The sequence below is a fragment of the Dermacentor silvarum genome, chromosome 10 (genome assembly GCF_013339745.2).
Source record: "Dermacentor silvarum isolate Dsil-2018 chromosome 10, BIME_Dsil_1.4, whole genome shotgun sequence".
NCBI classification, from domain to species: domain Eukaryota; kingdom Metazoa; phylum Arthropoda; class Arachnida; order Ixodida; family Ixodidae; genus Dermacentor; species Dermacentor silvarum.
In genome coordinates this window covers 18,668,499-18,689,723 of record NC_051163.1, presented here as the reverse complement: position 1 = coordinate 18,689,723, position 21,225 = coordinate 18,668,499, and the positions used below count along the sequence as shown (strand labels likewise).

The 21,225-nt window shown below is 42.9% G+C and overlaps 2 protein-coding genes across 3 annotated transcripts; one reads left to right on the top strand and one right to left on the bottom strand.

The window, feature by feature from the left end:
• Positions 1-506: 506 nt before the first annotated feature.
• Positions 507-17,408, top strand: LOC119431057 (major facilitator superfamily domain-containing protein 3). 2 transcript variants are annotated; one of them, XR_007463757.1, is made up of 5 exons: positions 507-1,676; positions 2,257-2,404; positions 4,674-4,777; positions 10,835-13,834; positions 13,989-17,408. XR_007463757.1 is itself a non-coding variant. In XM_037698521.2 (4 exons), the coding sequence occupies exons 1-4, from the start codon at positions 845-847 to the stop codon at positions 11,104-11,106; spliced, it is 1,356 nt and encodes a 451-aa protein (XP_037554449.1). In that variant the 5' UTR covers positions 507-844; the 3' UTR covers positions 11,107-17,408. The 2 variants fall into 2 exon arrangements, 1 of the variants encoding a protein (XP_037554449.1); XM_037698521.2 differs by having other exon boundaries at positions 10,835-17,408.
• A 1,011-nt stretch (positions 17,409-18,419) lies between these two features.
• On the bottom strand, positions 18,420-20,201 carry LOC119431174 (ATP synthase subunit gamma, mitochondrial). Its single transcript, XM_037698649.2, has 2 exons — positions 19,722-20,201; positions 18,420-19,073 (listed from the first exon to the last, which is right to left on the bottom strand). The coding sequence occupies exons 1-2, from the start codon at positions 20,115-20,117 to the stop codon at positions 18,588-18,590; spliced, it is 882 nt and encodes a 293-aa protein (XP_037554577.1). The 5' UTR covers positions 20,118-20,201; the 3' UTR covers positions 18,420-18,587.
• Positions 20,202-21,225: the final 1,024 nt, after the last annotated feature.

The window sequence follows — 21,225 nt, the reverse complement described above, 5'->3', positions numbered from 1 at the left end:
GCCAACGCTCGCAAGCTGTGCTCTAAACGGAGAGGAAGTTAAAAAAAAAAAAACTCCCAACTAGAGGTGTGAGGAACGTTGTAAACGTTGTTGCAGTTTTGCTGTAGAATGCCAAGCAATATGTATTTATGACGCGTTCTATTCTGGGCTGTTCTACATGAAAAGGTAATAATTCATACGAATGAAGGACGTGCAGACCACTGGTCTCTGATAGGGAAAGCTTGAAAAAAAAAAGAAAAAAAAAAAGCTTTCAACTAGAGGCGTGAAACGTCGTTGAAATTTTGCTGTAGAATGCCAAGCAATATCTGTTTATGACGCGTTATAATCTGGGCGATTCTGCATGAAAAGGTAATATTATTCATGCGAATGAAGGGCGTGCGGACCGCTGATCTCTGGTGTGGATAAGGGAATCAATTTACGCGTTTCTGTCGCTTTGCTTGGTTGCCAAGAGGCGTCGCTTCGGTTCCCGCATTGCTCGTGTTGTTTTCGTTTCAAAAGGAGGCGTGCCGCGCGGAAGTGAGCGGTGAGCACCTACACCGTGCGTGCTAAGCGGAAGATCCGCATTGTTTAAAACATCCATGACGTGTAGTTTTCAGTCCTCCAAACTAGGCTACAGTTTTGCACGTCAAAGCCACGACAGCTTCCTCGACGCACGAGCCTGTGTGCTGCCAGACGCAGCGCGACCCACTCTACACCGGGCTCGCAGGTGTTCGCGCGCTATATCGGCGCGTTCCAAGTTTCAAACAGCTGCTGTTTAAACCGCGGCCAGGAACGGGGCGCCGCGGCATCTGAGCGCTGTGAGCAAGCGACACATCATCGCAAACCAGCGGCGTGGAAAGAAAACATGGGCACCATGCTGGAGTCCGTCCTCACCTACGCGTACCTCGCAGTCCTGTACTTCTTGCAGGGCATCCCATACGGTGTCCAGGACAAGCTACTACCCCAGCACCTCAGGTCGAAAAGGTTTTCCTACACTAAGCTCACATTCGCCCGAGTCTTGCTTGTCCCGTGGCTGTGTAAGCCCCTATTCGCTTCGTACATCGAGAAGCGATGGACCCAAAAGCGCTGGCTTCAGGTCTTTCTCGCCCTCATGACAGCCGTTACGTGGCTGTCGTCCTACTTCGGCGACAACGTTTGGACGTTTGTATTGACTCTGTTCTTCCTGAACGTGGTCTCGGCGTCGTTCGACGTCTCCGCCGACATTGTCGCGATGGACGTGCTTCAGGGATCCCAGCTGTCTCTCGGAAACGCCGTTCAGGTGGGGGCCTACAAAATAGGTGCCATATTCGGCGGCGGCGTCCTCTTCTTGCTGCAGCTTCTTGCCGGAGTGAAAGGCATTCTTCGGGGCATGTCGGTTGCGTACGCTCTTGGACTTTGCGTCGTTACGCTGCGAAATGACTCTGAAAAGTCCGCCATGAAACCCGAAGAAGATTCTATGAAGGAAACTGTAGTAGACGAGGCGTTTAAGCCAGGTGATGCCGATGTCAAGTCGCCCGAAGGTTTGCGCCGCCGAAAGGGAGAGTCAGAAAAGTTGCTTAGTGAAAGCGAATCGACGTCACGTGACGGGGCCGCCACAGATGACATGATACCTGGGTCCCTACTGGAGAGATTTAAATGCGTAATTTCGGTTGAAGGCACTCTGGGCCTTGCTGTGTTGTTAATCTTCTACAAGGCTGGTGAGTGGTTTGGTCTTGATGCTTCCCCTCATTGAACTTTACATTTAAACTTGACAGAGTGTGTTGCAGCACGTTGAAGTCACCATGTTGCTTTGAAGTCTTGAAAACGGTAAATTTAGACACTTAGCAGAACACAAGCGTGATTTCATCTCAGAAAAGTGGCAGTTTGGGCTAGTTGGTATTCCATAGTCTAATAATTATTAAAGCGCAAACGAAGGCGGTATGATGTCTGTGTTTCTTGTCATCGCATCTTTGTTTGCGCTTTTAACATATTAGACCATCTCAGAAAACTTGCGTTACCGAGAGAGTGCATAGTCGACATCATCTACTTCACATGAAAGTGATGAAATGAGGAGAGCTGGAAGTAAAAGGGCATGCACAGCTATATTTTCATGGGTCTGCGGACAACATGTTAATGGGACAGAGCCTAACTTCTCTTGGAGCTCCTTGTAATGATGCTGTGCCAAAACCGGTAATTACATTTTGCCAATGCTGCAGCAGTACAGAGTCATCATCGCTCCTCATAGAATTGAAGTACTTCGTTAATATTGATTTGCACATAACTTGTTTTAATTTTCAGGTGAATATGGCATTCTGACAACGTACCCTTCATTCCTGCTGGATCGTGGTTATTCCTACTTCGTGGTCGGCTTCCTTAACGGTGGGCTGGGACAAGCTATATCCATCTTGGGAATCATGATTGGTGGATACATGGCGCGATCAAGCAGGTGAAATGCCCATGTTCTTTTACCCCCGCTGAAACTTTCAGCACATATGGTTTTGTTTCCTCCATTTACAGCTTTAACCTATTCCGGGTCACGCTGTTATCCCGAAATCTGACCAAAAATGGCCAAATTTTTTTTTTTTTGACCCCAGTTTTTCCCGCAGTTTGCTTCCTCAGAAAAAATAAATTCGCTTCTGCTAGCGCTTTCCCATGAATTCTGTGCTGTCATCTACAAAAAGCATGACTAAGCAGTGAGACAAAACTATGCTTGTCCGCTGCATTGCTAGTGAATGCAAAGTACCGTTGACGAGCTGAGCTCGTCCTTGGCAGTTTTTACTAGAAACATGTGGACGAACCCAGCTTGTCCAAGGCACGAAAGGGGTTAAATTACAAATCCATGGAAGAAAGAGGGAGAGACATTATGAATATTTTATTAAAATCGTGCTTGGCCAGTGGCTTAGTTTAAAGAGCTTCAAAGGTCATTAAAGAGATGCATGCTTAGTAGTCCTCAAGTGCTGCGTTTATTAAGGGTTGTTGCATAAAACACATGCTTACAGTTCTGATTCCATGTTTTCATACAAGTGCACACACACCTAAGGATGGCAAATGAACCTTGCAGCAGCATCGCCCAATGACATCTTCACCTGTAAAGCTTGTGAACTTCTCAAATGGACAGGGTTATTGGGAGCGTTTCATTAGTATTCAGGAAAAGGAAGCAATGAAGTAGCAGCTTCGTGCTTGCCACTCCATTAACCATTCAGATGGCCTGCAGTGTCAGTAATACTGCACAGTGTTGACTGTCATCCTACCTCTAACGTCGATGCAAACGGGCATGCTCTTCAGAAGGCTTTGTGAGAACAGAAGGGGCAGGATGCTTTCCTGAGCCATATTGAACTTGGCTGCGCAGGTGGCACTGTTCCAGTATCACCCTTCTTAAACTCCTTAATGCTTGTTTTATGTGAGACTAGAATGTAGAATACTCTATGGCAAACTTAAACTTGAAGATGCAACTTCTATATGGGATCCATTTTCTAGTGAAATTGGTACTGTAATTGAATTTTTTTAGAATAACGTCCCCCCCACCAGATTTATTACTAACTACTATAACAGCACAGCTAGTGTCTCATCCATGACGAGCATTCTTGAACTTCCTATTTCTCTTGGATCCCACCGTAAGCATTGCATCCTTTCTTTATTTCTTAAAACCTATTTTCATATCTCACAGCTCCACTTTGAACTAATTTCTCCACCCTCTTATGTTAATTTTCTTGACGCATCAATTGTAGCAATAAGGTTGACAGCAACACACATCGCGCAAAGGTTTAATTGCCTGTACTCATTTATCCCGCGGACTCCGGAGAGCTTGAATCGCCTTCCCAGACCAACGACATCCATGCAAAACATTCTTCACTTTTGGGATTTATTAGCCAACATTGGGCATAACCAGAAATTTTCTCCCATTACTTTATTTCTGAATTGTACCACTACCCTCTGCAATGCCTTTGTGCCTTAAGGGTACTAATAAATGAATAGGTGTGATTGGAACTCGCCATGATGACTCGACAAATATGTTTTGCTGCTGGACCCGATGTTATGGAGTCAGTTGTTAGCCCCAGCAGTCGCATTTTTATGGTGGTATAATGTGAAAACAGGCAGCTGTGCACTTTAATATTGGTGTGCATTAAAGAACTCCTTGTGTTCACAATTAGACTGGGTCTCTCCAGTGTAGAGAGAGAGAGAGAAATGGGGTGGGAAAGGCAGGGAGCTTAACAAGAGCTTCTGGTTTGCTACCCTGCACTGGGGGAAGGGGGAAACAAAGAGGAAGTTTTTACATTCGAGTGGTCTTTTAGAGAGGCTATAGTTCTTTGTTTTTATCTTGCCCCGGCCCCACTGCATAGCTTCAGTATGTAAAGCACCATCAGTTATTTTCAGATATATCCAATATAAGCATATATTTGTTTGCTAATATGACGGAAGAAAATTTTAGATCTACTCAACTATTATCTGATAATTCGTTATATCTGTGTTCATTATATCGATGTTCGACTGTAATTATTCCTTGGCGAAACTCGCCGTTTCTTGTGCTTGTTCAGTGCGTCGTAATGCACAGAAACTATGCCAAGAATGTAAGCATGTTGTAAAGAATGGCCATGCACACATTTTTCTTGAGATTTTGACCCCTGAAGTAGAAAAATTTCTACGCTGATATGTCAAAAAAGAGATTTTTAATCTTCTTCTAAGGTTCTCTCTTTTTTTTTTCATTCTCCTTCCAGGAGCCACAAAAGCCTTCTTCTGAAACTCTACATCGCTCGCCTTTTGCCCGCAGCCCTCATATGCATCACTAACACACGACTTTTTGGTCGTCCAAAGAATGTTTGTAAGTGTTATTTATTCAGTTCTTACTGCTCTCTGTTGCTCTACTACCTGTAACACTATTGTGCTTATTACAGACTGTTCTCAATCTAGGCCTGCTTGTTCATTTACTTATTTCAGGTTTTCTTTTTTTGTGTGTGTGTGTGTATTTATGTCTGTTTTCCTTATTTATCTCATATTTCATAATGTACAAGTGTGTCATAGAAGTACTGTCATGTCATTGTAGCACTGTTCTTACAATGATAGTTGTTTAGGAAACCTTTAGCTTCGTTTTTAGTGTCGCTTTAGGCTCTTGTAGTACATTTGCCCCTGCATGCATCGCCATGATGGCATCATGTCATCATAGAAAATATAAAATAAAATTTTTTTATCAGATAGATGCAGAGAAGTGGCTCCTCTGCCAGTGCCAAATTTGGAACATTTGTTTCTGAAGAATTGATGCTGCAATGACTTGGGCCACCTGAACAACCTTTCTTTCTTTTTTTTTTTACTTGAAATTTTTCGCTGGTAAATGCTGAGAAAAATTACACTACAGCAAAAGCATTCATAAACACACACCCACTACTAAACATGTTTGTAAGCAGAAAAAGCAAACAAACAAATAATGGACAAGCAAAATCTCTGGCAGGAATTGCAGTCTAAAAGATGCATCTACTCATGAGGCGGCTGAAATAAAATTTAGCTACACTACTACAGTGGAACACTTGCAAAGTTTCAGTGCTAGTGGCAGCATTTACTTTGAAAAGTAGTGGTTGAAGCATGTGCTGCTGTACATGGAACAGTTATTTAATAAGCGTAAGCTTGCTCGAATCGGGCAAACACACATATAAAAAAAAACTTCGAGATGAACTAAATTATGTGATGCCAGCAGAAAGAAAGTGAAAGACGAGATATGAAAGTGGAGGAATCAAAAGCAACAGTTCTCCAAAGCAGACGGTCAGCCTGCGAATAGGCTAACTTTTGCAACTGGTAATGTCTGACCATGCGGGTCTTACTGTGTGTAGGAGTACACAAAATATTACTACCGCTGCTTTGCAGTATGGTTGAAACCACAAAATTTTTCATGTTTGCTGCCTGGTGAGCCTGCACGCCCAGCTGTGCCGGTTAACCCTGCTAAGGTTAACAGCTGTTCCACTGAAAAACACAGGTCCCGATATTGTAAACATTGGTTCTGGTTCTGCACTAAGGCTTCTCTTTTTCTCTTACTGTTAAGCAATTTCACGTGTTCAGTCTTTGCCAAGATTTCCAGCATTGCTACTGGCCTTTTGCTGTAGTTAGTAGTATTGCAACCAGATGATCATGTCTTCTGCAGTGCCTTTTATGATTGCTTTTAATTATTTTGCACCATTTAATAGTAATTTCTGTCGCAATAACCATGGCAACATGACTTGTAGACTTCCTGGCTTTGCTTTGCGAGGCATAGTCTTGAGAGAACCTGAATAAACAAACAAGCAAACATATCGCACATGACAGGTATTAGGTGGCTGTAGTGTAGATTGGCAAGCTGCTGTGTCGCATCAGCAGATGGATAGATCTGTGGGTAGTTGGAGTGGTCAGTACTTTCCTAGAACTATTTTGTGAGATAAATATTCTTTAAGAAAATATGTGAGGAAAATGTCTTGGGGATGTGTAATCACTTAATATTTCATGGCAGGTCTACACACTGTGCTTCGTTATCTCCAAACCTATTCTCCAAACCTTCCTTATCTCCAAACCTATTTAATGAATGCCGAAAGAGAAAAAAAACTAAATAGTCGAAACTTGTGGTAACAAGGTTGGCATCTCACACGAAAATACCTTCGTTATATTGGAAATATTCATTATTGGCATACACACTGACATAGGCTAAACAAAATTTGAATGTTAGATTTGGTTCATTATAAACGATAATTTGTTACGTTGGAGTTGAACTGTACCTCTATTGGCACAAGTAGTATTCTGTTTACAAATATAAAAAAGGAAGGGGCTTGAACCACTAGCTTTAATGCCGCGATTTAGATTTCTGGTGAATTTCATAGGCTGTAGCTTGGAAACAAAATTAAGTGTCATGTATGAGTACGTCGTGGAGCAAAGCTGTGATCTAAATTCATCTGGGTCACCACCTCATTACTAGGTCTCATTACAGTTGCTGCAGATGTTTTGCTTGGAACACCACATGCTGTGTTCGTATGTCAAAACATCCCTTTAAACTGCAGAGCCCTTTTGACAAAGCTTGCTTGATGAGCACCTAGGTTGCCTTAACCTGTGGTGGTAAAGACTATGAACTGTTTTGAGCTCTTCCTGTTGTAAACACTGTTATGAGTGAGAGGAATTGGAGGGAACCAATGGAGTAGATTTTTAGTAACATGTGGCATCATAAGGTTATAAATTTTGTTAGAGACACAATATTTAACGTGGGGAGTCATTTCTGATTCCACACCGCCGGAGCTAAAGTTAGTTGATTTCAACAGTCAGTGAGCCATGAAAGGGCTAAATTTCACTAAGGCACGTAGGTCTAACATTTCACAAAAGCTTGTCAAGTGAGGGTAGTACATGGTACAAATAAAGCGATCACTCACCTGAGTAGTACAAAATGCTAGTCTTATTCTGGCTACACACTTTAAGCCTAGAGTGACCAGCTGTGGCAGTTGCCAATGAGCATTCCGCGACTGCGACCAACTATTACTTGTCAGTCATACAAGTACAGTCTGCGCTTTGCGTTTCAAGGTTGTAGGAATATGTAGCTGAGCTAGTTATCAATAAGATGGTTCAAAAACACATTCTTCTCCAATAGCAATGTGACTTCCACAGTTTTAATAACCTGAAGAGCACATGTAGAGTATCTCTACAGGCTGTATCAAAGTTCTGCTCTCCTAGAATTGGCACAGCTTGTGTTTATGCCGTGGCAAAGGTGTAAAAAAGAATGTCCTTTTTCAAAAAAAATTCAGTTCATACAAATTTCACTCTACTGGCAAGACCATCCATACATAATTGATACAGTTCTACTAGTGACGAACCTGAATAAGATCACTTTTTCTTTTTGTGGTGAAGTCATGGTGGGTACAGTGATACCTAAAAGCAGTGAACTGTTGACTTTGAGTAAAAGGATATTCTCTTCAGCACTGACGAGATTACGGTTAGGCTAGTGTAGAATGAATAACCAAACACCTAAATTCGCAAGGTGTTTCTATATTCATGGAAGGAAAGTCGTTTGCAGCATCTTGTTACAGTCATACGAGTTGCAGCTTTCCTTTCTTCAAGGTATTGTGCTAGAAGGCTGTGCACAATGTTTTGCGTTTCTCTTGGTGTGAACCCTGAATGTCTAGAACTCTCTGTAGGTGAAAGATTTCTTCAATTCTTTTACTTTGCTACGGTTGATCTTGATTGACAGTAGCTTCGATTTTTATCTGCACCTGCTTAATCTTATAGGGACACTAAACAGAAGAATAGGTTGAGCCGTGTTGGTAATTTACCCTTCTACAATACTGAAAATGCCACTCTTGCCATGAAAAGAGGCTGCCAGAAATTAGGCAAGAACGAGAGACAGGTGGTGACATTGCCTTCAAGTTCCTGCACCAGCTCACTGTAACACCATGGGTTTTGATGGCATATGCTGGGGCATAGTTAATTGTTTATCGGTAAAGATGGACTACATTTTGGTTCTAAAAAAAGCCTGAGAGTGAACTTAGCAAGTGCCACTGTGTCCCAAATAGGAAAAAAAAAAATACATTGAAATACGTAACATCAGACTCGTGTACAGGAACTGGAGTTTTGGTGTGAAATAAAAAAATTGGAACATCGACATTTGTTTTCTCGTCTAATAATCAATCTGTTGTGAAATTAACAAAGATACAGTTTTCAAACAATAGGGAATACATATTAGTGTTATGTGGGAACAAAGACTTAGTAGGAGAGAGTTAGCGCTCGCTCTGTTTTTTCCTACTTCCTCCTACTAAGTCTTTGTTTCCACGTCGTGCTAATATGTATCCCTTAGACTTCGAACCAACTCAACCAGAAACATATTCGATTCTACTCTTTCAAACAATACTCTGTCGCTCTTAACTGATTTGGTGTTTCTCTTCAGTGTCACTTTTAAGCATAAAATGTTTTGGTGCCTCGCCGATTTGCAACCTGCTTTTGGATGTAGAACACTTTGTCACACTGCTGGCATTTTATCTCTTTAGTGAAAGTCGCCAAATCTCATTGATGCTCCACTCTGTTTGCCAGCTTATCTTTTTCGAATGTCACGCGCCACATTGTGAACGGTGAGCTAGGCACAAACGCTGAGGACTTAACATAAGTGAAACAAGTTATGCAGACAGGACAAAGCGCAGCTGTTTTTGCTCTACATTTCTGCGTGCTGTCCTGTCAACGTCATTTGGCTGGCTTATCTTGTGCTGTGCGTCTAGCTTAGTGACTTCGCAATGTGCCGTGCTCTCTTCCAATTATTTTTGCATTTTTTCTGTCCGAGCTTCCTGTAACCTTTCTATCACCTCTCCTATGAGGCATGTGGCCATTGTGCCCCTACTAGCGGCAGCTGTCAGTCGGCCTCTTCGAGCCTTTTGTCTGTTTTTTACCACCCACAAGTGTAACAAATAATGAATAATAAATTTAATTTATTTTCAATACTGCTGCTCTTAATTGACAGCATAGCAGGTGAGTATTACTATGAAATAAAAATAAATGGCAAAAAATAGGTCACGAATGGGCAAGTATGCAAGCACTTCAAGTGCAATGAATATTTTTAAAAAAGCAGCACTAAAAATTTGTTGGTGGACAAATGAATGTTCCAATTACTAACGAACAGTGGTTACCTAAATTCATAAATTCAAGTCTGTTCATATGTGCATGCATCCACTTGTGCATTACACACATCCACTTGTACTTGCTTTACAGAAGGAAGTGCTTTCAGGCGGTAATAAATGCTACAAGTTCATTTCACTTCAATTTAATGCAGTGTTTCCATGCATACCTCTAGATTTGGAAATACAGGTTCTAACTAATACCATTGAGCCTGCTTCCATAACCTGCCTTATTGTACCGTTTTTACTCTGTGCGGTTGCTGCTCTGGTGCAACCATGTGTGAGGGCGAAAGGAGGATGAGCAGTGTTACATGTCCCATAGCATGGAATGACAGGAGAGCAAACTAAGCCAATGGAAGGGAGGTAGTCAAAAATATGAGAGTACAGTGAAGCCTTTTCCCAGCCATCTGCTTTCTTACTTTCTTTGGGCACATTAGCAACCCAGTCTCTGGCCATGTTCAACTTGGCAACACTTTACAGCAATAATGATACCAGCTAGTGCAGCATTCTAGATTCTCCCAAAATTTTATTGTCTGACACTTTGGTCCTTGTCATATACTCAGCCCTTCGACCTATTGTATTCTTTATTTGAGGTACAATGTGAGCAGACATACTTTACCAAAGCTGTATCTGAAATTCTTTGTGAGGAAAATATTTTTTTCTGTGATTTCCTTCAGTGTTAAAGGAATGCTTGTTACTTGTCATGTACAATGTACAGTAAAAAAAAAAGCGAGAGGTTTCTTACAGAAAACTGTGGCTGGAAGGACTTGGGATAGCAAGTTGTCTCTCTTGCATGCAGTGCCACTGATGTATGTGCTTTCGCTCATCAAGTCACCGCTTTAGGCAATCTAAATTGCAGGTACTATTTAAGATTTAGAAAGAGGGGAAAGTAGGCTTTGTTAGAGCTGGCTATCTGAAAATACTATATTTGGCACTAAAAAAAATATGAAAAGGAAGAGCAAAGCAACACGCACCATACAAACATGTAGCAAGAACACAGTGTGTCTGCGGGCACCAGCACCATAAGCACAAGTCCCATGTGTTTGACTGAAGCCTCCGCGTTTGCAGCAGTGCAGTATTGTGGCACCTGCAAGCGGGCGCTCTGTAAATGACGCCTGTTGCATCTGGGATTTTGATGCACACTTTGCGTATTTGAACACATTTCTTTTTTTAACATGATTAAGACATATGACATACAAGAGGCTTCAGATAAGAAGCTTAGCAAACCAGTGCAAACTCTAACTTGCCACTGCAATTAATAAATGTCATGTGTCTTGCAGATTTCGGAGTCGCAGGCATGCTGGGGCTCAACCTGATTGCTGGAATGATAACCACTGTGGTCTTCACCATGATGATGAGCATGTCACAGACTCTGCAGAGGGGTCTCCGCTCTACGCACTTCTCTTTCCTGTGCACCGTCGAAGTGGTTGGCAAACTGGCCACTTCCATTCTGGTTGGCCCGTGCATCGACTTGGTGGGCAAGACACCGACATACTTTGTCATGACCGCACTTTGTGCAGCCACTATTGCCACCATCAGGCTTCTCAAGTGATATGTGCTCACAGAAAGAGCTGGGCGATCGTTGGAGCCACTGAAAATGAGGGGGCCCTTGCGTGTATATTAGATCGGGCTTGTTACAGTAGTTTCAGTATACAGGGTGATGCAAATGTACCAGAAAAAGTAACAATATTATTATCTTGAATTTAGAACAGTGCAACAAGAGACAGGGACAGAAGAGGACACATACAGCACTGTCTTATCTGTTGTGCTGTTTTGAATTCAACATGTTGAACGAACACGCCACAATTCTGATGTTACGAAAAATTTGTTAAACATAGTCGCAAACTGCGGTTTTCACAGAAATGCACATGAACAAATGGAATAGCATTTTTTCGTAGCATAAAATTTTGTAGCCAATGTAGTTATATCTGTCACTAAAAGGCGGCACTGTTGCAGCGCCGCTGAAGTGCCACCTGTTGACAACAGATGTAACTACTTTTGCAATGAGATGTCTTGTCATTAAACAATGTCATGTTTTTCTGTGAAAGCTGCACCTCGCTGTAGTATATACATTTCGAATGCTTAAATTTTGCTTCTTTCATTACTTTTTGCTTACCCTGTCCATTCTGTTTCGTATACAACAGGCTGCCTTCGGCCTGTTGATTGTGTTGTGTAATGTGAGCTGCGTAAAACACGAGGATGGGTGAGTTGATGACATGAGCATTCCTGTGAAGTGCTTGCTTGTCCTTGTGTCTTGCACGGTTTTTAATACCAGATTGCGGCAAATCAGACTCGGATTGTTGCTTGATACGTACAAGAAAGTAGACAGAGCAAACCTCCAATTTCTGGTTTTACTTGTAACCTCATCTCCTTCAACTGCTGAGTTTGTGGTTGCAGGTTTGATTCCCAGTTGTGCAACCGTATTTTTAGGGGGCAACATGATAAAAAGATATCCGCCCCCATTCCACCCTGTGAAAGTGAATGTACAGTGAAGCTGGTGCGGACGTTAGACAAGTACACAAATGTTTTTCTATTCCGCGCCAATTGGAATGTGGCTGCCATGGTTGGTAATCGAACTAGCAACCATATGCCGAGTGGCAGAACACCATAGCCACTGCATTAAAAAAAAAAAACGCAATAGTTTTATTGCTTTATGTTCACTGGGTTCTGGTATGTTTACTGGCTTAAGGCTCAAGGGGCGTTAAAATATGCCCAAAAGGAGCCTCCTATGATTCGGACAGTGAATAGGGTGCTTGAGCAGAACATTGTAAAGGATTACTCGGGTGCAAGAAAACATAGGAAGAACAAATTCCTCAGTGTTTATTAAGTACTTCTCAGGAGTTGTGAGCTGCTAGCTGTTATTAACATATATAAAAAAAGAACTTTGTGTTCATTGTATAATGTGATGAGTCGTTTATCAATTGATGAGGTGCTTGCACACCCTTCACATATATTTTGTCTCATTGTTGATGTTTGCTGTTAAAATGTGAAGTATGTTCTCACAGAACATTACGATGCATGACTTACATGCATCCTGACTTGCATAGTTGTTGAATATATTTACATTTTTAGAAGTTCTCCAGTGAAGTCTACTAACTCTTTTTGATGGACTACTTACACCAGTGATTCTTGCCAACTGTGTTTATAGCATACATTGTTGAAAAATACTAACATAATGAGGATGCTGCTGTCATGAGGCAAGTTTTTGTGGAGTTATGAAAATACCATGCTGTCTGTCTGGATGTTGTTACATTTTGTTCATGTGAGAAACCTAGATAAATAATTAAAAAATAACTACTTATGCTACCCAAGCACCCATAACCACTTCACGTGATTATTGACAAATGCATTAACTACTTTGTGTGCCCAAAGCTTTCCAAGATCCACGCGGAATGTTATAAGATAGCCTACGAACTAGCATTGATTATGCTACCCAAGCATTGTAGCACCTTTGCATGGTTATTGACAAGTGGTTCAATAATTACTTAATTTACATGCCCAAATTTTTCTCAGAAGCACCACAATGTATACAGTAGAACCTCGTTCATGCGTAATGGGAAGAAAACGCGAGAAAAAATGTACTAACCAGAAAAATGTACGATCTGAGGTCACTAAAGAATTTGGCAGACTGTACTGTAGTTGACATCTTCATAATGTGAAGTGTTGCGCAAATTGTTGCAGCACAAGACGCCGAAGTGCACACAGCTTGCGGGGCTCAAGACGTGTGTTGTCGTTTTTTTTGGCTTCGGCAAGCTTACATTAGCACTCCTCAAATTCGGCCTGGGACAGCAGCTTTTCTGGGCAGGGTATTTTGGCTGAAAATTTGAATGTGCCGTGTTGCAGCGGTCACCCAGAGAATGCCGTGGAATGTATTTTATGAGAATTTTTCAAAACACAATTATGTTTGTGTAGCCCTTTGCTAGAAACAGTGATAAGTGAGCATAGTAGCGATTGTACGCTGGCATGTGGGAGAACCTGAAGTTAAGTGGGACTGCGAGTGTAAGAAATTGATTTCGTTATAATCAAGACTATTGTCATGCGACTCATGCTTTTAGAATTATTTCTGCAATAATAGCTTTATCCTGTTCCCTTTCAAACATTACAAAAATGGTCTAGAGTCCAGCCGGTGCAATGCCACACGTGTCGATGGTACAGAAAGCCACAAACGCGTTGTTGCAGTACAAGTCGACAGGTCTTGGCGACCGCGTGTAGAACCTGTGTGATGTTCAAATATGCTCTGCCTCTCCTCTCTCTTTTCATCTGTATATCCCCTTCCCCCAGTGCAGGGTAGCAAACTAGACGTGAGTCTGATTAACCTCCCTGTCTTTCCTCTCTTCTATTTCTCTCTCTCTCTCTGTCTTAGAAACTTTGCTTGTTCCTAGTCTGTGCTCTGCCTCTCCTCTCTCTTTTCATCTGTATATCCCCTTCCCCCAGTGCAGGGTAGCAAACCAGACGTGAGTCTGATTAACCTCCCTGTCTTTCCTCTCTTCTATTTCTCTCTCTCTCTGTCTTAGAAATTTTGCTTGTTCCTAGTCATTTCCAAGACAAGCCAAAGTCTGCCATTATTACTTGTCTGGCAGTGTAAAAACCGCTGCATAAAGCCTTTACAGCATGAGTTGAAGGCATTTTGTGTCTTACTGAGAGAGCAGAGACTACCATAGAGAGCATTGGGGGCCTTGCAAATGTTCATGCATATAAAAGCACCTATGAGCACCGCCATGCAATGAGGAACAATGCCGGCCACGGTTGTTCCACTTGTTGCCGCGACAGCACCTCTGCTAGGAGAGGTGACCTTTTCTTCTATTTGCAACACGTGTTGAAAAAAGTGCATGTGCATATAAAATCTAACAGATTCATTACTACACAAAAATCGCAGTGCACTCAAGTTACGTACACCAATGTCTGACCACATGAAGGTCAGTACCAAAGTTGGACAGTAGACTCTTGCGACATGCAGTTTTACGCGACTTCCTGTGTAAGTTCCAAGTTATAATTCCTATTCCAACCACCAACATCCTATTTGATTCTATCAATACGCAGCACATTCATTTTGTTTCCAAGATAATCACATGACATATTTTGGTTAGTTGTCAGACCAACCAAAATCCACCAGCAGTGGGTTTGGTTATGGAAAAAGAATGCCAACTTCCAGATTTACAAGCACTGTAAAGAGCCTGTTACAAATGGCACTGCAAAGGAAAAGCTGTCTAGGTACTTGTGCAATATTATTCAGATATTTTTGTTCAAGTCAATCTTGTGTATTCAGGTGGTTCTCACATGAAACCTGCCATGTGTATGAGATTCCATAGGGCATTTTCCAAATAGCCCTTTTGATTTCTTTTTCGCACGATATTCTGAAAGTAAAGTCACTTGTGCGATACATTTTTCCAATGACACTAATACTGTGTGGAATTTGGTGAAACAAAACTGGGACTTCTGCACGTTTTGCCAGCAGGAACTAAACTTGGGATTTCAAAGGTTTAATTATTGCTGTGAAAACAGTTTCAGGCTGTGATGACTTACTAACTGCTATTCTTTCCCTTGCTGTTGATTAGATATAAAGGATTTATTTACAGGAAAGGCAGAGAGGCTGGCCTGAGTTCGTGCACTATAGCCTGTGACTGTACTGGGGAAAAAGACGGGAGAGAAAGTGAGGAATGATGATGGGAATAGGAGTGGATGCATATGTACATTACACAACGGCTCTACTAAGGCTGCTCGTAGCCCCATGTCATACAGAAACTCCAACAACACTTTTTTTGAGCTGCCTTACAGTTGTAGTATCGGGCCATGGGCCGAGAACACTGCCCTCTGACAGTGGTTGCCTGACCACGTTGGCCTTTGGTAAGCCTTCTGAATAGTGCAATATATGCCAGAGCTTTTTTTTTTTCTATTCCGGTGTTGGACTCGTAACTGAGAGATTATTTTTGTAACAGGCTGTGCTATTGTGCAGTGAACATGTTGATGGTTGCTATGGCAAAAGCTTACCAAAGCCTTTTCTTGCTATACCAAATGTTATATATATATATATATATACATTTCGAAGGATTTTCTTTATGGCAGCTGTGTCGGAACACCTGTCGGAATACAGACATATTGTGTGTTATTATGTTGTGCTAATTGCCATGTCAGATCAAATTTCAAGCTACAAAACATGGCCAGGGCAAGACTTGGAGCCCTACTGTTTGTGAATGTTTTTTGATAGTGCTTTCTTGCGAAATTGTTCGTCTCTGCGGCAGCTGAATGAGCAGCATAGATGTCTGCTTGAAAGACCTTTTACCTTATGCTCTCTCGACATTTTCCGGGCGTGTTTCATCGCCCGACTTTTTGCCAGCTAGCCAGCATAGACATGTAGACAAAGACGGCAAGACGGACAGGGGATGCTATTTTGGTAGTACAGCACAAAGACAGGACTGGAGGGAAAAAAATGAAAGAATGTAAGCACTTACCTCTCAGTATTTCTGATGGTCTACTTAGTGGTATTCATTTGCGATGCTCTACTTACACAAATCTCTGTACCAACTAGCATTCCTTCATTCTATCCTCAAGAGTGCATTGTTGCCTTATTCGTCTATCTTGCTGCCCTTGTCGTGGCTTCTATGCTGGTTGACTATGTTATTAACTTGTTCAAATACCTACATTCTTTCGAGTCCTCATCTAGTCATGTAAAAAGCTTAGGAACCTCTGCATTTGTGACCAGTAGGCCAAAGGGGTGTGTGGTATACTAATGTGCAGTCAACAGATAAGAGCACCGGAGAAGCTTTAGTACTTCAAAATGTTCTACAGTATTTAGGATGTCATTTTGTCTCATTTCTTCAGCACCTCGGACACGGAACATTCCTGTCAGGAACAGCATGCCTGTCCGAGTGTCCCATAGCATTCCCGAGAGGATAGCAAAGGGCACAGAGTTTTTAAGAAAGGAACTGCATGCAATTTCATAATGATCATTGCTCAGTGCAAAAAAAAAAAAAAAAAGAATGTACACTTCTTGGGGTACAATTTTGTCACTTAACAATAATCGAAACTCTGCAACAGCTACTTTATTGTCAGGTATTCCACGAGATTGCACCCAAAACTGAGAATTAGAGCTCCCTAGCTTGTCTGTATATGTATGACATTTCACAGAACATACTGGGTTACCAGAAACTTGGACCGCAGTATCAATGCTGGTAGTGAAGTTTTGCAACTTGCCCAACAACATATTACAAGTGTTTTTGTGTTGTATGGGAGTTGCCGTTTAAGGGTAAAAAAAAAAAATGCATGTTGAAGATTACGTCACCACTTTACACCAGCAGTGAAGTAGACTATACGTCGTTACTGCAACACCACCTACCTCTGTGTCGTTTCTGGTTAAACTCCACACCCCAAATCTGACTACTCACGTTTACTTCTCCGGTATTCCATAAATGGCACTGTGTATACCAGCTAAAACTCTTGATTGCGACAAAATTACACCCCAATAGGTGTACAATAAGCCCTTAAAGGGCGAGAAAATGTGCATGCTGTATACCGTACACGAGCACATCATTATTAGGCCAGAGGGAGAACTTTTTCTGCAACTGTGAAGTAGCTGACACAAGTGCTTTGCAAGGCTTTTCCTTTCAGTAGAAGCAGTGCAGTTCCTAAGCTATTTGCAGAAGTCACCTTTTCTTTGAGTGCGTTAAATACACTGTTCAAACAAATGTGGGGCGACTGACTCCACTGGTAAAACAGTTAATCAGGATGACTACTTGCCAGCTGTCAGTCATGTTATTCCTTTTGGTGATGTGTTAAGATGTTTGAACATAATTTCTTGAAGCATGTATGAGACTTTGGATCTTGTTTCTGGAAATAAAAGGTTTTTCCTCTTGGGAACAGTGGAGTGTTCTACCATTCTTACTAATGTATACCAGCAAATGCGTCACCTTTGCACATAAGCTGTTTCGTGCATTTCACTTGAAAAAAAGCTTCATAAGTTGAACATAAAGTGATAATGAAAGCGGTGTGCATGCAGCCTTAAACACAAGACGATCAGTTCCGTTTGTTACGAGCAGATTTGGGCTTTGATGTGCTGTGTCACTTGTAAAACCTTCATTTGCTTTTTTTTTTTTTTGTTTTTTTCCTAGGGGGGGGGGGGGGGGGAAGGCTGGGGGCTACTCATTTAGCTCTGAGGCCATCCTCGTAGTGTTTCAGAGCAAACTAGGCTACACAAATATAGTAAACGCTTATCCCTTCCCTAATTCGACCACTGATGGAATACTACTGTCTGTAGGTATGTGAAAACAAGCTACTAATATAAGTGTATAAGGGCCACTATGTACTGTAGGTTGCTGCCCTTGAGTGCATAAAGGATTCAACCAAATTGGACTTCAAATGCTAGGAACAACTGCTGTGTGGGCGTAGTTACTATGGGTGAAAGAAAAATACTATAAGGGAACATCGCATGACATTTCTGAAGCCTAGCCATTCAAAGAAAAAAAAAAAAGGAAAGGTTCATAGGAAACAGGCTCTCGCCACGTGATAGGCAAGTGCTAATTTATAGCTGCCAGGCGTGGGCTAAGTGATGCAAAGTGTAGGTGGCAAGGGCTGACCATGATGAGGGAATCGCTAAGAGCTACTACAAACAAAAAGCCTTGGAATGTCCAGCAACCATGTAGAGCCTATTTCCCAAAGAATCAACGTGCAGGCAGGGCCTGGAAGGAGGGCCAGTGTCAGAGTAGGTAGCCCTGCCAAGGCTATGTGCTTAATGTCATGCTTAGCCTTTCATGGTAGTTACATTGCAATAGATGATGTAAACGAGTCTTCTATAGTTTTCAAAGCCTGCATCAGCCACAGAGCACTGAAAGCAGTAGTTGACTGTCACCTCAAGATGAGGGTTGGAAGACAGGCAGTGCAACAGTTTTATTTTCTGTATTTTCCTATTCTGCACTGAACAAGATTACAGCCTCTCCTGACAAACAAAATGGCAGCAGCAGTGTGTTTCCCACGGCTTCCTCAGCGGACACATCGGCAGTCTCCCTAGGGACGGGAGAGAGGCTGGCAGTGTGGTAGCGTCTACAAGGCGGCTGCACCGGAGATGATTTCAATCAGCTCCTTGGTGATGACCGCTTGCCTGGTCCTGTTGAAGGTCATCGTGAGCTTGTCGATCATCTCGCCTGCATTCTTGGTTGCGCCGTCCATGGCAGTCATCCGCGCGCTCTGTTCGCTGCACGCATTCTCCTTCATGGCATAGTAAATGAGGCTAGCCAGTGAATACTCTTGATAGCACTGGAGCACGTCGGCATCCAGACTGTCGTACAATGTGATCTTTTCGCTGCCAGTCACAGTATCGAGGCTGAAGACTGGAATGTCGGATGTCGTGTACGACACCACCGACTTGAAGCGGTTATACAGCAGGATCCCCTTGTCAAACTCGTATTCGCAGCCGAGGATGGCGTTGGCCACTTGCACAGCGTCATCAAAGATGGGCGGCTTCTTGCCAAAGTCCGAGAAGCTCAGAAGGATGTTCTTGCTGAAGAGCCGTTGTAGAATAGTCCGTACCTGGACGAGTGGCAAAGAGTGTAGATGTTAAGATAGCTAGCCTCTAAGCGCAATGACCCGATAGTCGGACTTTGCGTCAAGAGCTGAGCATGCTAACCTTAATTCCACGTCATTTTACGCCAGAAAATGCAACTTCGCCAACTTCAACGTTCAGTGATACAGCTTCAGATGACGCCGGCACTTAAAAGTACTAAGGCAAAATGAAAAACGGGAATACATATGACTCCCGAACTTCAGCCCAAGCTGCTTTGTTTACCGGCTAGTCGAACTAGGCGCAGGCAAAGAGACTGCTATTACCGTACCTGTAAGTCTACAAGATTTTCACATTACACATGCGGCAGTGTGCACGTTGGATAGAGCGCACGCAAACTACTATCAAGACAACTAAAGCGCGAATGCGGCTAGAACAAAACGAATTGCTGGACAAGTGCACCTTACGTAACTCGAGAAACATTCAAGAAGACCGCTAGAGCTTCCCTCTTCCGACACATTATATCCTCAAGTTCGCTGACATTCACAAAATTGTCGCTCTGCAACGCCCTCAGTATGAAGGCAACGTGCTCCCACACAATAAAATCAAACATATTTTCCGAAGCAGGCCACGTAGCATTTACGCACAGGCGTGAACGTTAAAAAAAACTTGCAAACCTTATCGCCGACACAGATGATGCGAGCGTTCTCGTGCAGCTGGGGATCCTCCTGCATCATATTTCGGATGCGTTTGGCGACGCTCGAATGGATAGCGCCGCAGAGGCCACGGTCCGAAGAGATGGCGATGATCAACGTCTTCTGTTTTCCCTCCGGCGGCTTGATCTCGGCCACCTCGTAGAAGACCTGCGCCCCTACGCCGTACGGTCGGACCTGCCTGAGGTCACGCTCGGCCCGGGCGTACTTAGCCGCGGACACCATCTTCATACTCTGTGTGATCTTCTGGATGTTCTTGACAGACTTCAAGCGCATACGGATGTCTTTAAGGGTGGCCATGTTACGGGCCTGGGTGCAGGCCGGCGCGAAAGCGCCCACTTTCTGCAGCGCCGAGAACATGTCGAGTCCAAGGGGAAATGTTACTCGCCGGACAAAATGTCGACCTCCACCTTGCTCTCACCGCCGGAAGTGCAGAAGGAAAGTGCCCGTTGCCGGAAGCACGTGACCAATTTATGGCTTCCTAAATTATTCAATGCCTGCTCCAGTGATGCCAAAAACCAAAAGATTGCTTAGAGGGCGCCACTTTCTTAGAAATTGGTCATAAGAAATTGGTCATAGCGCAAATCTGCCATCACATAAACTGCACCCATTATAAACATTCTTTTAGGAAAAGGGAAAGACACGAAGATACGGTGACAGAACACACGCTATACAAAGCAACAATATAGCTGCGACCATACGCAGGTAAAGCTGTTCCTAAATGAGAATGTAGCGCCCTGCGGTGGCGCTACGCAGCGTCGCTGTGGTAGAGTGTCTGCCATGCATTTCTAATCGACTGGGCAAGCATTAGCGTTCAGGAGGTCATGCGTAATTTGAACTAAAGACGGCATAACGGTAATGCAGAGCCTGGCTGGCCTCAGCGCAATAAAAAAAAATATATTATACTAGAGTTTTTACGTTTTTTATTGCCTCTAAAGCGAGTATATACTTATGTGTTGTTTTCGTCACCTCTCTGGTTTCAGTTTCACTACCCAGTGCTCTTTGAGCGTAAGTGACAGCTGTGTCACTTTTAGACGCTTATTTCTTGGCACTGAATTAGCGAGAAATAAGGGAAGGGTACCGCATTCTCGAGATATTAAAATGACGGTTTCTTTGCCGACTTTCCTGGGATTTGGCATGGCTCCTCGGTTTTCGGTTTCACGCCTGATATGCAAGCGAGCGAGGCTCCAGCACCGACAGTGTAGTGCCATTGAGCCAGTGGCATAACCGAAGAAGGGGGGCGGCATAATGTGCGGCTATTATGGGCACTCGCGTCCAGAATAATCAACGCCAATGTCGGCTCACATGTATCTTGAAAGCACACAGGCCTCTTAACGGAATAGTGCAAGATATTAAACAGCCTACGTAGCACAAAGCTTTGATCAACAATGTAGTGCCAGTAAGTGCGCCTCTGTTCATGGTATCAAAAACTCGATGTCTACGACATGTTTCCTGCTTCCACTATCAC

Coding starts and splice junctions, on each gene's coding strand:
- LOC119431057 (XM_037698521.2), top strand. CDS start 845: ATGGGCACCATGCTGGAGTCCGTCCTCACCTACGCGTACCTCGCAGTC. Junction 2,405..4,673: donor TACATGGCGCGATCAAGCAG/GTGAAATGCCCA, acceptor TTCTCCTTCCAG/GAGCCACAAAAGCCTTCTTC. Junction 4,778..10,834: donor TGGTCGTCCAAAGAATGTTT/GTAAGTGTTATT, acceptor TGTGTCTTGCAG/ATTTCGGAGTCGCAGGCATG.
- LOC119431174 (XM_037698649.2), bottom strand. CDS start 20,117: ATGTTCTCGGCGCTGCAGAAAGTGGGCGCTTTCGCGCCGGCCTGCACC. Junction 19,074..19,721: donor TCATCTGTGTCGGCGATAAG/GTTTGCAAGTTT, acceptor CCACTCGTCCAG/GTACGGACTATTCTACAACG.